The following is a 13,461-nucleotide window of genomic DNA, read 5'->3' on the forward strand; positions in this document are numbered from 1 at the left end:
TCTACCTTGTTTCTTTTGAGCTTGGTTTCAATCTCTGTTAGTTTAATCATATCTTTTAAAAAGATATTATATTTTGCTATTGTTAAATTATTTTCTTACAGTGTGATTATTTGTGCTTGCAGATGCAAAGTGCACAGGCACAAATACCCAGTTAGGCACATAATGCATTCACATTTATCTACTCCTTGAGTGGTCTTACTGACACTTAAAACACTTTATCTACCTCTCATGCAATTAACCTACAATGTATGCCTCTGGACTGTGGAAGAAAGCCCACTCCAGACACTGTGGAGGTGGTGTGAAAGGCCTCAGCTAGGATTTGAACCAGGAAACCTGCTGTGACCACTCTATCACCATGCCGGGCTTGACTCTTAACTGCATAATTAAAGCTTAGATGCATTTAGGCCCCCTAACTGATGATGATAATAATAACATGTTAAAAAAATAACCCATTATTTAATAAAAACTGTTGTTGTAATGTGTTGTTTTTTTTATTCTTAAAGCTTTCACAGATATGCATGTTAAACAAATGTCAACGAGCTTATTCTGCAAATGCAAGGAAGCTTATTCTTTTGATGCCACAAAGACATACCAACATTAGCTTTTTATTTAAGACAACAAGAAAAAACGAAAACAGTATAAAACAAAATGAACATGCCAAGACAAACTGGTTAAATATATTTACATATATAAAGTCAGAAACACAACATTATGGTTTCTTTTTTCTTCATTACTTTCAGCGCATTGATACGCAGTTATACAGAACTGGTATTGGGGGGTGGGGGGGTAAATCCTCATTAGCAGCTATCGGAAATGTTAAAACAAAGGTAGAGAAACAGAGTTCACTCACTTTTTTCCCGTCTGCTCTGCCAGTTATTACTCACTGTGCTCAATAAAGACATGTAATAGCATGTATAAGTTGATGATGATGAACACATTTTATGAATAATCAATGCAGAAATTCCAGTTGTTCTTAACAGTCTGCAAAATTGCCAAAATACATGCATGTCAATCTCCAAAAATGGGACAGGTGCTGCAGATTTTTTTCATGAACTTCACAAACTTTTACTTGCAGTAGTAGTACAAGTGTGTAGTTGTGTCATAGAAACAGAAGTGTGTGCACACAGTGAGTTTTTCTCCACACTTTACTCTCATTTTGTAGCCCTCCTGAGCCATGCTACTTTTCAAAAATAGTCATCACAGACCTTTGGATCTGCTGTCACCTTTTTCTTTGGAAGTGGTGATATTTTATTGTTTTCCTAGAGCAGGGCTGATTTTTTTTAATGCCTCCTTTTCAACAGGCTAGGATTCCAGAGTTTTTCCTGAAATAAAGAAGCTGAAGTAGCAAAGGTAATGATGAGCAACCGTTCAGATTGTGTCATTACTGTTTGCTCATCCCAAAACTGAACCATAGCTGTCCTGTCGCATTGTCAGGCCCACTCCATTTCACTGCCCTGCAGGTCCGTGTCAGGGCTGGATGGGGGTGTGATAAGACTGGGCTGCAATGGCACAGTTTCCCCAGAGTCTTCCCCTCCTACGGCAACACAACTCTGATGCACTCCCACAAGGCGTAATACATTTGACCCTGTTGTGAATGCTGACAGTCTCTGGGCTAGAGCCCGTGATGCCATCCTGAGCCCCCCTGCTCTTTTCCGTCTGGCTGATGCAGTAGCTACTTGACGAGCTCCAGCCAGTTCAGTCAGGAAACCCAGGCTCTGGGATGGAAGGCTGTAGACATGCAGGCCTCGGAAAAGTTCTGGCAGCGGTCGGAAACTACCTGGGGGCTCAGGTGGGAGGGATTCAAATTGCACCAGCATAAACCGTTCGCCAGCGCGGCCCTGTAAGTAGTCTGCTAGAACACAGCTCAGTGAAGCACTGAAAACATCTGCACAGCGAGAAGACCCAGGGTAATCTCTTCCTGCCTCTTCTTCTTTCACATGTCTTTTCCTCTCTGAGCGCTGAGCTCCCCATTCTTCAGCCTTTGTCCAGGAGGCCTGGGTTAGGACTAGCACCACTTTGCCCCCTTGCCTTTGTAGCTGATCAAGTTGTGAGTGGAGCCACGGCACAGGTCCCAGCATGCTGAGCTCAGCATGGCTCCACAGGTCTAGAGACACACTAAAGCCCAGTGATTGGAGAGATGAGCCCAAATGACACAACAGCTCTGGCAGGCAAGGGTTATCATCAGGTGGGTACAGCAACACAACATGAACACCGCCCACAGCCCCTGAAATAGCAGATGTCAATGGCTACAATCAGTATTTGATCAAAGAAATCTACAGAGAATTATCACTCAAATCAAGATTATGGCATAAAAGTCAAGTAAGCTTGGAAACAAAAACAAGGAATGTGGAAATACTGGTGGCCCAGTGTGAAATTAACATCAGGCTTTCTCCTACCTTTAACGTCTTCGTCTTTCAGCCACTTCCAAACATAGCCTGTATGGAAAACAAAGATACCTTCAAGATATTTTCTAAGAACACTTATTCAATTATTCTGTTTTTCAGTGACACTCGAACAGGAAACTGACCTTGTAGAATCCCTTGTATTAAATACGCTCCCAGTATTGCTAAACACACGAGTAGTAATCCAATGATGAGCACCACGCTCCATCGCAATCGAGATGCTGTAAAAATGTGAAAATATGAAACTTTAATAAAGAAATGGAATGTTCTATTTTTTTTAAAAGGTCACTATGTAGTTGGTTATTTGTTACATAGTAATGAAAGAAAGTGGGATTTTTTAGATGTTGCTTGAAAAAAATAAATTATTCCATTAATCTAATAGACAGCAATGCAGTCTTACTGGCAAACGGACACTGGGGCTCTAAGAGTGATTTTGTCCCGTTAATCTTCATCTAAAAAAATAAAGGCAGACGTTTATGTTAGCACAGTCTGTATAGTGATAAATGCATTCACAGTTTCATGAATAATTTTATGTTTGATCACCTGAACACATAGCAGAGGGTGAGATGGCACATTGAACTCTCCGGTTTGCTGAAGGGTTCAAAGAAAAGTCATAGTCAATCACAGCCAATAAAGAGCGATAAAGAAAAAAGAGAAGATTCATCACCGATCCTTTTGACTTCAGTGAACCATCATAACAGAACAAAATGCAGCATGTCATTCAAATCAACAAATGCAACTGACAGAGGCTCTTCACGCATCACCTGACTTGCATTTTTCTTTTCTGTTGTTTGCTTGCAGCCAGTTGAAAAAACTTTTGTAAAAGCTTTGTTCCCACACATTGGGGCACTGGATGATGCGCAGACATTAAATATTTCAAGGATTAAAAGAAACAAAACAAAAATAGAAAGTTTGCATTCTCAAGACATTTATAAAACCTCTGTTACAAATTGTTTTCCATCTAGTTCTGATATTGTAAGATCACCGCTCATGAATGTGATCTCTTTTATGTGATCATGATAAAAGAAAGCGTCATGGCTTCACGTTCCCCATGGTTCTGCTTTTTAAGCATGTCTAAATTTCTGGTGTGTTTAAATCAACCTTCTGGTAATTTATTGGCTAATCCAGTCATTTTAAACATTCTAGTTTAAAACTGTATTTTTAGAGTTGAATTAACCCCCCCCAAACTGAATTAAGCCTTAAAACTTCATGTTGAGACTTCAAATTCTAGTACAACTGAATATCTATTTAAATGTTGGACACATTCTTTCTTTTCTTTGTTTTTTCTTGAGGTGAATCAAGCTTGGAACTGTTTCGCCATTCTTCTGTAGATATATCTGTTTGTCTGAGTTATGTAAAAGGCAGAGGATGGTTTGAACTGAGTGACTCATGACAGAGATATTTCAAGGCAAACAAGGCAGCTCTGTATGAAGTTAAGCCCAAAATGAGGAAGATGGTCAGAAATAAGACTCCAGTTATTAAAATAATCTTAACTGACTGTTTGCTGTCTGCTTTATCTCTGGTTTGTTACATTTGGAAGAAGGGAAAAAAAAAATCCTATTTGCTTCTTTGTTTCTGCGTTTTTCTGACTATAAGGTTTAAAGTTTATTTTTGGTGCTAACAATGCATTGTTTTTCTGGAGACACAGTGAAAAGAACATATTGACTCATAGCAGTCATTTCCAAAATTATAACAGTGGCTCATGAAAACTACATTACATCACACTCAGGATTTTTGCTGTTTTTACCAAGTATCTGTTGCTTCGTTCATCCCATTTAGCTTGTAGTCTCTGTCTGGAACCCATCACCTCTTCACACTGGCCTCCCACCTGGCCTTTCTTGCACAGCCACACCTCTGCTTCCAGTATACACGGCGCACTTACATTCCAGATCAGCCCTATGCCACCATCCCTCAGCTGAGACTCCACCAAAGTTGCAGACACACTGTGCTGCATATTTTCGAGTGCACCTAAAAAAAAAACAACAACAAAAAAACCCAACAACAACAACATGCAATTCTCCATGTCTGAAAATTAATGTCCCATGCAAATGTCTTCTGAAGTTGATGTCAGGCAACACCATTTACCTTCATTGTTTTTGAAAGGGCAGATTTGTGTTCTTAATGATCCCTTCCACCATGCCTGTAAATAATTTTATATTTATTATATTATATATATTTATGTATTTTCCAATAGCTTAGCTGTCACTTAATATTTTGGCTTACCTGGAAGCACAGGCATGGTGCAACAAAGTCTGATGGTATGACCACCTCATCCTTCTCTTTGGGCTGCCAAAGATGAAAACAAAGTTAAACAAACAAATAAACATGCATGATGCTGATTTTGCATTACCAGAACAAAATATTGACCCACCCATTCACGCTGTTCTGCAGGAATTTTATCCCAAACCATCTGCCATGTGATTGCATCTCCTTGTCTGACATCAGCTTTTACAAGTTGCAGTTTGACATTCCTCCCCTGATCTTTCACACAGAGTCTGGGACCTTAGTTTCAATAGTCATAAATTAGAACTTGGCTGGATCAACTCACTCAATGGTGTAAAATCGTTTTTACCAGGCCTGCATTTTACTCCTGGGTTTTGAAAGTGTCTTACCACATTCCTTTATAGTTCCGTTAGGCTCCTCATCACAAACTGAAAAACAGAGGGTGTAGTAAATGTTGGGTAACACTGCTCTACAATTCATCATATTTTTGCTCCCATTAACTTAAACTCACCATTTTTTAAAGAGGGAAGTGTCATATTTTGACTCTTTGAGTCTACACTGACCATAACAGGACTGCCGAACTGCACTTTTTCTCTCAACAGCAGCTGGAAGTGCAGGAAATATGTAGTAAACTTTAAAACATTTAATTGTATATAGTAAAGCTCTTAGATTGAGTTTATGAGAATGCAGAGAGTCTATCCATAATGGAGAAAGCATTCATATCTGTTACTTAGGCAGAAACATAAAAATAGAACAGTTTAAAACAACATCCTTAATTGAATATTCAACTCAAGTGAAGCGCAAAGTACAAATGAGGTGTGATCCCCCCCCCCCAAAAAAATAGTGCACTTGTTAAGCAACAAAATATCTCTAATTAATGGTTGATAGTCTGAGCTCCAAAAGAGCAACATGGGCCCGCCCTCTTGTGGGTGGCTGTAGCTCAGGTGGCAGAGCAGGTCAGCCACTAATCAGAAGGTCGGTGGTTCGATCCCAGGCTGCATCCTGGCTGCATGCCAAATATCCTTGGGCAAGATACTAACCCCGTGTTTGCCTACTGGTGGTGGTCAGAGGGCTCGGTGGCGCCTGTGTCCGGCAGCCTCGCCTCTGTCAGTGCGCCCCAGGGCAGCTGTGGCTACAATGTAGCTTGCTATCGCCAGTGTGTGAATGGGTGGATGACTGAATGTAGTGTAAAGCGCTTTGGGGTCCTATGGACTAGAAAAGCGCTATACAAATGCAGGCCATTTGTGGGCTCCAGGAGGTGTGGGGTTGTGCCGTGTCTGGGGGTTTGTGTTTTTTAATTTGTGTGCGAGTTCTGGTTTCTGTCTGCTATGTTTGCTTGCATTATGATTTTATTACTCTTACTTTAGTTTATTGTACAGGTTTGAATTTACTTTGCTTTTAGTACTTGTTGGTTTAATTCTAGTTACTGTTTGTATTTCATAAGTTTGCTGCACCCTTCAGTGCCTCATTTGTCACTGTTTAAATTAGTTGCTGTCATGTCTTGTTACCCTCCGTGTTTAACTGATTACCTCATATGTCTATAAATACCCCTAGCCTTCTGTTTAATCTTTGTATTAATATCCTCTTCATGCTTGTTTCCAGTTATTTATTTAACAAGCAACTTCCTTATAGAATTTTGCAACAACCTAAAAAAAAAAAAAAAGAAAAAAAAAAGTGTGACGTGTTACTTATTCCCTGTTATTTGAGGCGCAATTCCAATCTATGCTTACTTGTGCTACTATCTGGACTGGAACCGAAGAAGGAAAACCTAAACTCAGACGTTTGAAACATGAAAAATTGACACTATTTTGCCATGTTTGATAGTTAAGAGTTTGTTGTTTGAATGATTATGACATTTTAAATGTCTCTTTCATGTAGTGAAACAAAACAAATATAGTCTCCAACCCCACAGATTACTTAATTAATCCCGAATAAAAACAAATCAGACAATAAATAATACCTTCACTCTTTCCTAATGTTACCTTATATGTCGACTTGCCAACAGTGGTGTTGCTTTGTTTAAAATAGAGTATCTTCCAACAGTCTAACGTTCCCGGGACACTAAAATGCACTTTCACAAAATCTGTAATATAGAGAAAAATGTCATGGAAAAATGTTACATTTTTTGTGCTCGAAGCACGTGATTCTAACTGCTAACAAACTCAAACTTTGTTCTGCTGTTTGACACACACACCTTTTTCGCCGTCATCACCCGACTCCTCAGAAACATCCGTCACGATACCCATTTCGTCAGCTTGGATCATCATCATGTCAGCAACATTAAATACAACATTAGTTCATGACATGTGACAGGTTAACAAGCTCGACAGCTATGATAAGAATGCAGGAAAACATTTTAACATTAAGAGCGTTGCCATCAAATATGATGCTTGACATCATTATGAAATGTGCGTCCCAGTAGTCTCTCAAAATGATTTATGGCAAAGCTACCTTGTAGAGTGATGGTGACTTGAAGGCAAAGACTGCAGTTCTGTTTGTTTGAACAGCAGAGAACACTTTCGAGCTGCAACTGTGTAACGTCAACTTTACTGTATGGATCAGGGAAGTCATCAGAAAACGGAGCTGTGAAAACAAGAGCGTTTCTGCTTTAGACAAAAAGGTTTATTTGGGATTGAGATTGAGATGATAACAGTGAGAGTGGATGTGCAAGTACTGATCATGCTGCTACCTTGATCCACATGGCAGTCAGTCAAACCCTGAAGAAAGAATAAAATGTGAACGAGAGTTGAATGAATCACATCTAAAAGGTACCACTGATGTCAACAATTGTAAGTAAAATGTCTGGTAAATAGAGACATATCCTGCATATTTTTTAAAAACTAAGTTAAACGCTTTCAATTTATCACACAACTGTAGTGAGCAGCTTCAGATATTTGAAAGCCTGATTCCAAATATTTTTATAATAACATTTCGGTTATTTAAAAAAAAAAACTTTATGCATTTATATTTCCTTTGTTCTGTCTATTTTTTTATTGTTATTACTTTTCTCTTGCAGTAGTAGTAGAGTAATTCTTCTACAATATCTTGCTTCCCCTTGTTTTGGCTGCTCCCTTTAGGGGTCACCGCAGCAAATCCTCTGCCTCCATCTGACCCTATCCCCAGCGCCATCATCCTCTTTTCTGAATATTCAGCATCCTTTGCCCACTTTATCAACTCTCTCTGCTCTTCACATGTGCAAACCAACTCAACTTTGCCTCTCCAAAGTACTGTACCTGAGTTCCTCCTTTGATGTATTATTTTCTAATTTTGTCCATCCTGTTCACTACCAATGGAAATCTTCAGCTCTACCACCACCTCAATTTCTTGTCTTTTTTTAAAACATTATATTGGAGCTTTTTGCCTTTATTACAGTGATGAGTAGACAGAAAAGCAGAGAGAGAGTGGGGGGGATGATAGCCTCGGGTTGAAGCTAAATGCAGGCTGCTGTATTTTGCTTCCTGCCTCATGGTCACCTGCTCACTCTGGGAGCTACACTGACATCTGGCATCAGAGCCACAGACGACAGGAGGTCTCACTACCAAATTAATAACCTTCCCTTTCACTCTTGCTACCATCCTGTACTATCCGCTACTACCACAAATCACCCTGACACTTATCTCCACTCACTCCAACCTGCCTGCACTCTCCTTCACTTCTCTGTTGCTTTGGATGGTTGAACCCGGGTATTAAAACCACCTACACCTGTCTACTTCTCATTCACACACATGTATTCTTTCTTGCTTCTACTAACTTTCATTCCTCTTCTCTCCAGTGCAAACCTTCTCCTATCCAGCTTCCCCTTCTTTTTGCTCCCTACTCTCACTCATCTGTGAGCATCATAGTCCATGGAGACTCCTGTGTGATCTCATTTATAAGCATGTCCATCACCATCGCAAACAACAAGGGGTTCAGATCCCATAACGGATGAAATCCCACCACCAGCTTGAACCTATCTGTCACTCTCCATCACGGTTTCTCTCCTGATATGTGTCCTATAGAATTAAAGAGGATCCATACTCATCCTGCCATCACTATATTAACTCTTATCTGATGCTACTGCAATGACTTATTTGCTTTCATTCCTGCGTGCACATTTATGTTTATTCAATGTTGGATTTAAAGGCTTATGTTTCGTTGTATTCTTCTATGTATGCTCCGTGTTTTTGCTTTGAATGCTTTTATCTCTGTTCTTTGACAAATCAGCAACGCCTATGAAAATGTCATGTCGATGTCAATGATGTTCACTGCCGCTTAAAGTCAAGGAATAAAGACAGTTAAGATTTATGTAAGTAATGTTACATACTGCATCATGTGCATAAATACTGCCATTTCTGACACAATAGTTTCAGGGAAGTCAAGCTACCTTCCACGGAATTGGAGTGGCGGAGTAAGGTGCCAGACTCAGGTAGATGAGTAAATAAGTAATGAACATCTGACTCAGGACAGGGTGTCTCTTATCCTAATTTTCCAAGAAGACGACGTTTGCACAGTAAATTTTGTTCCCTTTGCACCTACATTTTTTTTTTAAATAGATAGCAATAACAAAATTTGGTAACACACTTTTATAGTTAGATCACTTAAATCATTAACCGCCCATAACTTGCGTTGTTTTTATTTTATTAGACAGATTTATGTCTGACCTGATAATGACGCTATAGTAGACATAATACAAGCGCTACAAGCTTAAAACTGAGCAGTCATAAATACTCTCGCCCCATAGAGAAGAGTCACTCTTTAACCGCTTGATTCCAAAAGAAACATTTCTCAGTTCCCAGGATTCCCACTTACCTTGCTGCAGGTGAACTCAGGTGTGTCTTGGTCAAAAATCTCCAGCGCGCCTGCCGACACGAACAGCCAGAAACACAGCGATAACAGCAGGGAGACCACGTGTGGCACCCACCGGCGTGTGAGACCCATATTTTTGGAGTGCGCCTAGCACAAGCCCTTTCACTCCGACGCACGTCTCCTGCTCCACGGCTACGCTCCCCTCCTCACGGGACACATAAAAATCAGAGCTTCTTATACTTAAAGCACCGAGCTCGGCAGGACGAGAAAATCGCGATCATGTCTAGCTCGACAGTAGCGACGCGTCGTGAGGCTCCTGGGATTTTGCTTCACCGCCCTTCCTGATAACTGAATAATCTGGAGTTGGGCGTGTAGCTGCGCCACCTGCGCAGGTTTGATGGGAGGAGGGGGCAAAGCTGTCAGCTGCAACGTGAGTTTCTGCAGGGCTGGTGAATCATTCAGCAACATAAACATAAAGCGACACGCACACCAAATTGTAAAAACAAACCTGCTTGGCAACATGACTCACACTGATTGTTGTGAAGAGAGAAAGTCAAAAAGTAACAAGAAGCTGATCAGAACAAAAGTCTGTTTAGTTTTCATTATCTTAAACGGTCACAACAACCACGTGTTTGCCAACATTTTTATGGTCTATTTTTTATGTTCTTTGAGAGTTTTTTTTTTTTGCAACAGATTGAAAACAGTCGTAATGAGTCAGCGGGAAGAGTTTCATTATGTTGCTCAGTTAAACTTTGCCATCATCGTGACAATAATGATGTAGATGGATCCTTTATGGTTGTTGTTGTTGTTGTTTTCACTTGCAAGCTGCTTAGTCGTTTTTTCCGTTTTCCTTTACACTGTAAAAAGAATAACCCTATTCAAATAAAAAAAAAATGATGTCCGGTTGTCACATCCAAAATATTTGGCTTTATAGAATCCAAATTGAGTCACTTGATATGACCTGATACTTTTATGTTGATATAAACAATATTACTAGACTTGACTGAAACTTTAAATTTTGCATTGATCCAAATTGATTTTTTTTTTTTTACATAGAACCATATTTTAATTATTGAACCAAGCTAATATATTGAAATTTAACCAACCTAATGTATTCACATTCGAACCAAATTAACATGAACTAATATGTTTGTATTGAAGCCAGGTAATTGATTTACATATATTCAAACTATATTTTTTACATTTCATTTCAGTTCAAAAATGCTCTGCATTTCCTATAAAAAACAAGACAGTTGGCCAACCAATTATTTCAAAATTATTTATTGTTCCAAACCATTTTAACTATAATCAATAGAGAGGATTAGTAATATACAGATTTAGTGCTACGGCAGAAATGATTAGAGAAATGTTTGTTTTATAAAACCTGCAATCTTTTGAAAACCAGTATAAAACCTGCAACCTGTCTAAAACTGGCATAAAACCATTATAAAAACTCTTTTTAAACCAATTTGCAAGTACTCAAAAATGTTTATATGTGCACTGTGCCTGTACAATGTAAAAAAAATAAAATAAATCTACACATGTATCAATGAAATCAACTTAAATCTCCCTTTCAAATGGGTGTTCTTATAAATTTTGAATGTAGAATACCACTGCAGGCCAACCAAGCAAAATAACCAAGCACACATGCACATGCATGCAAACACACTACTGTGCAGTGTTAAGTTCACAATTAAGTTTGCGAATCTTAGAGGTCATCTTGTTAAAGTCAAGCTCCATCATAATCTTTTGAAGAGCCTCAAAGGTGAACCTGAATCCTCGTGGATATTCCATATTAAGAGCATAACAGAGTCCAAAGACCATTGCCACTCCAGCTGCCACAGAAGGCAACTCATTCAGGACTTCCACACCATCAATGATTATCCCGATGTCTCGAGGCTGATGTAGGAGGCTTGAGTTGTCCCTGAAGACGAAGAGTGCCATGGTGGTACTCTGCAGCTCTTCCTCAGCTTCATCTTTCTGGGATATCTTGAGGTAAAATATGGAACAAAATGTACAAGTGAAGAACTGAAGTCTGGCACACCTGATAAATCTTTGACCATAATAAACTACTATTTTGATAGTTGTTTGGTCACAGACTATTAGAACAATTATTTGCCTAATCAGATTGTGAATTGCATAATCATTCAATTAAATCAATAGTGGAACATTTTCATAAATGTTCCACAAAGCCCAAGAAAAAAAAAGAAAACAATACAGAACCCTAAGATATTAACTTGATGAGTTGATTAATCGTTGCTGTCCTACATTAATCACTGCATTTAATAGCAGAGTTGTCAAATTTACATCAAGAGACTGCATCTCATGTAGAGACAGAACAGATATGGACATACCATGTATTCTTTTATCAAGTCCTCAACACATCAGCAAGGTGAATGAGAGGATAATGAGGGAGAGTCTAGATTATTATGAAATGTTTAAAAAGGATGTGCAGTGTAAATGCAAAATGATACCTGTTCAGATTAAATGAAAATGTATGCTTCAGCCATGGAATGGATGGAGCGATCTGTGGTTCTGAAAGCATACAGAAAAAAAAGAATAATGTTACTTCTCTATAAAACACATTACATAGAAAAACCAAGAAATACGTAACATGACATACCAAACAGTCTACAGACCAGCCATTAGCGACTAAGTTTGGCATAGGGTCAATTTTTTGCTGTTAAAATTACAATTTCTTCAGAAAATGCACATTTTTCCGAGCCGCGCCTGAAAGTCAATTGAAGGAATTAGTCTTATGTCACTGATGTTATATGCTGGCGTGTTATTTCTGTCTCTAAATCATGCACATTAATAATTATCTTTTGCGCTCGGTGTACACACACATAACACACAGATATTTATATGACGAGAGACAAACGTGCGCGCACAAACACAAGCTTGTGTCTAGAAACCGCGAGCTCACCAGAAAAATTCAAACGAAGCGGAGCACGGAGTTATACTATGAATGTTATGAACTATGAACTTATGCTAGCTAGCTGTATCCACCACCGATGCATCGTGGTAACGCTAGCTAGTTAGTATACTGGTAAAAAACGGCTTTTTGCCTAACTTGCATTCCCGACTGTGATGGTCGGTTTCTGGTAACCAGTTCTAACATTGCGCAGGATAGCTAGCTAGCTTATAGCTAGCAGCTACAATCATGCAAAAATTAGGGGTGGCTGTCGACCCAGCTTAAATGGGGTTATTTTCTGCAATTTTGGCAATACAAATTATAAAAGCTTTTGTAACACACTTGGCTTTACTTACGTTTATTTTCGGATGAAATTAATCAAAGATGTGACACGATGTTTCCAGCAGCCATGCAGAATAAAAATGGGTCCCGGTCTATTTCTGGTGGGCGTGTTCAAGTGCAAATCACTTTGACTCAAATTAAAGATATTATCTGTTCAACATGAAAAGAAATATATGTTTTGAGAGAAATCAAAAACTTTGCGTTGTGTCCTTTGTACAGATATTTAGTTTCATCCAAATCAAAAGTGGTATTTTAAAATGCAAAAAGAAAGGGTTTCACAATCAAATCAATGATTTTATTCTGTTTTGAATGGCACTTATTAGATTGAATGAATGACTGCATGTTAGACTTTTTTCAGTGTAACTTCTCTCTAACTGAACATGCCAATTTGGTCCACACTGTGTGTTAGATTAGTAATCTTATCAAGAAAACTGAAACACCTGCACTAACAAACTCTTTCGTTTCACTTCTCATTTTATGGCACCTGAAACATGACCAACATTGCTTGTTTAAACAACTAAGACCCAAACTCTTTCATGGCTCGCATTTTTAATTTCTCTTTGATATTTGGGCATATTGGGACCCGATGAATGTAAAAACAAAGAAATAACAGATTTTTCCTTTTTTTTCTTTTTTACCTGAATTTTGTTTTTAAGAGAAATGAGAGCCTCATATGAAGATATTCGTTTAAAATTTCAATCGAACAGTATAATGTCCTCATAAGTGGATATCAGGCCCTTGTAGAACAAAATTGACTATTTTGGTTTAAATAACCCAAAATTGATGTCCACATAT

General features: G+C 38.7%; 1 protein-coding gene and 1 long non-coding RNA gene across 2 annotated transcripts; both read right to left on the reverse strand.

Annotated features, from left to right (window-relative positions):
* Positions 1-467: 467 nt before the first annotated feature.
* wu:fl23c11 (interleukin-17 receptor C) lies at positions 468-9,842 on the reverse strand. The gene is made up of 16 exons (XM_076878406.1): positions 9,414-9,842; positions 7,315-7,342; positions 7,077-7,208; positions 6,820-6,879; positions 6,608-6,708; positions 5,137-5,230; positions 5,015-5,053; positions 4,774-4,904; positions 4,626-4,688; positions 4,488-4,542; positions 4,150-4,370; positions 2,946-2,993; positions 2,803-2,854; positions 2,528-2,623; positions 2,397-2,435; positions 468-2,224 (listed from the first exon to the last, which is right to left on the reverse strand). The coding sequence occupies exons 1-16, from the start codon at positions 9,540-9,542 to the stop codon at positions 1,431-1,433; spliced, it is 2,082 nt and encodes a 693-aa protein (XP_076734521.1). The 5' UTR covers positions 9,543-9,842; the 3' UTR covers positions 468-1,430.
* Positions 9,843-10,675: 833 nt separating this feature from the next.
* Positions 10,676-13,009, reverse strand: LOC106676348 (uncharacterized). The gene is made up of 3 exons (XR_001342263.3): positions 12,681-13,009; positions 11,885-11,945; positions 10,676-11,399 (listed from the first exon to the last, which is right to left on the reverse strand). It is a non-coding gene; the product is annotated as an uncharacterized LOC106676348 (long non-coding RNA).
* Between the last annotated feature and the right edge of the window lie 452 nt (positions 13,010-13,461).

The sequence above is a fragment of the Maylandia zebra genome, linkage group LG20 (assembly GCF_041146795.1).
Source record: "Maylandia zebra isolate NMK-2024a linkage group LG20, Mzebra_GT3a, whole genome shotgun sequence".
NCBI classification, from domain to species: Eukaryota; Metazoa; Chordata; class Actinopteri; order Cichliformes; family Cichlidae; genus Maylandia; species Maylandia zebra.

Coding starts and splice junctions, on each gene's coding strand:
- wu:fl23c11 (XM_076878406.1), bottom strand. CDS start 9,542: ATGGGTCTCACACGCCGGTGGGTGCCACACGTGGTCTCCCTGCTGTTA. Junction 6,709..6,819: donor GGGTGATGACGGCGAAAAAG/GTGTGTGTGTCA, acceptor TCTATATTACAG/ATTTTGTGAAAGTGCATTTT. Junction 4,905..5,014: donor CGGAACTATAAAGGAATGTG/GTAAGACACTTT, acceptor ATTGAAACTAAG/GTCCCAGACTCTGTGTGAAA.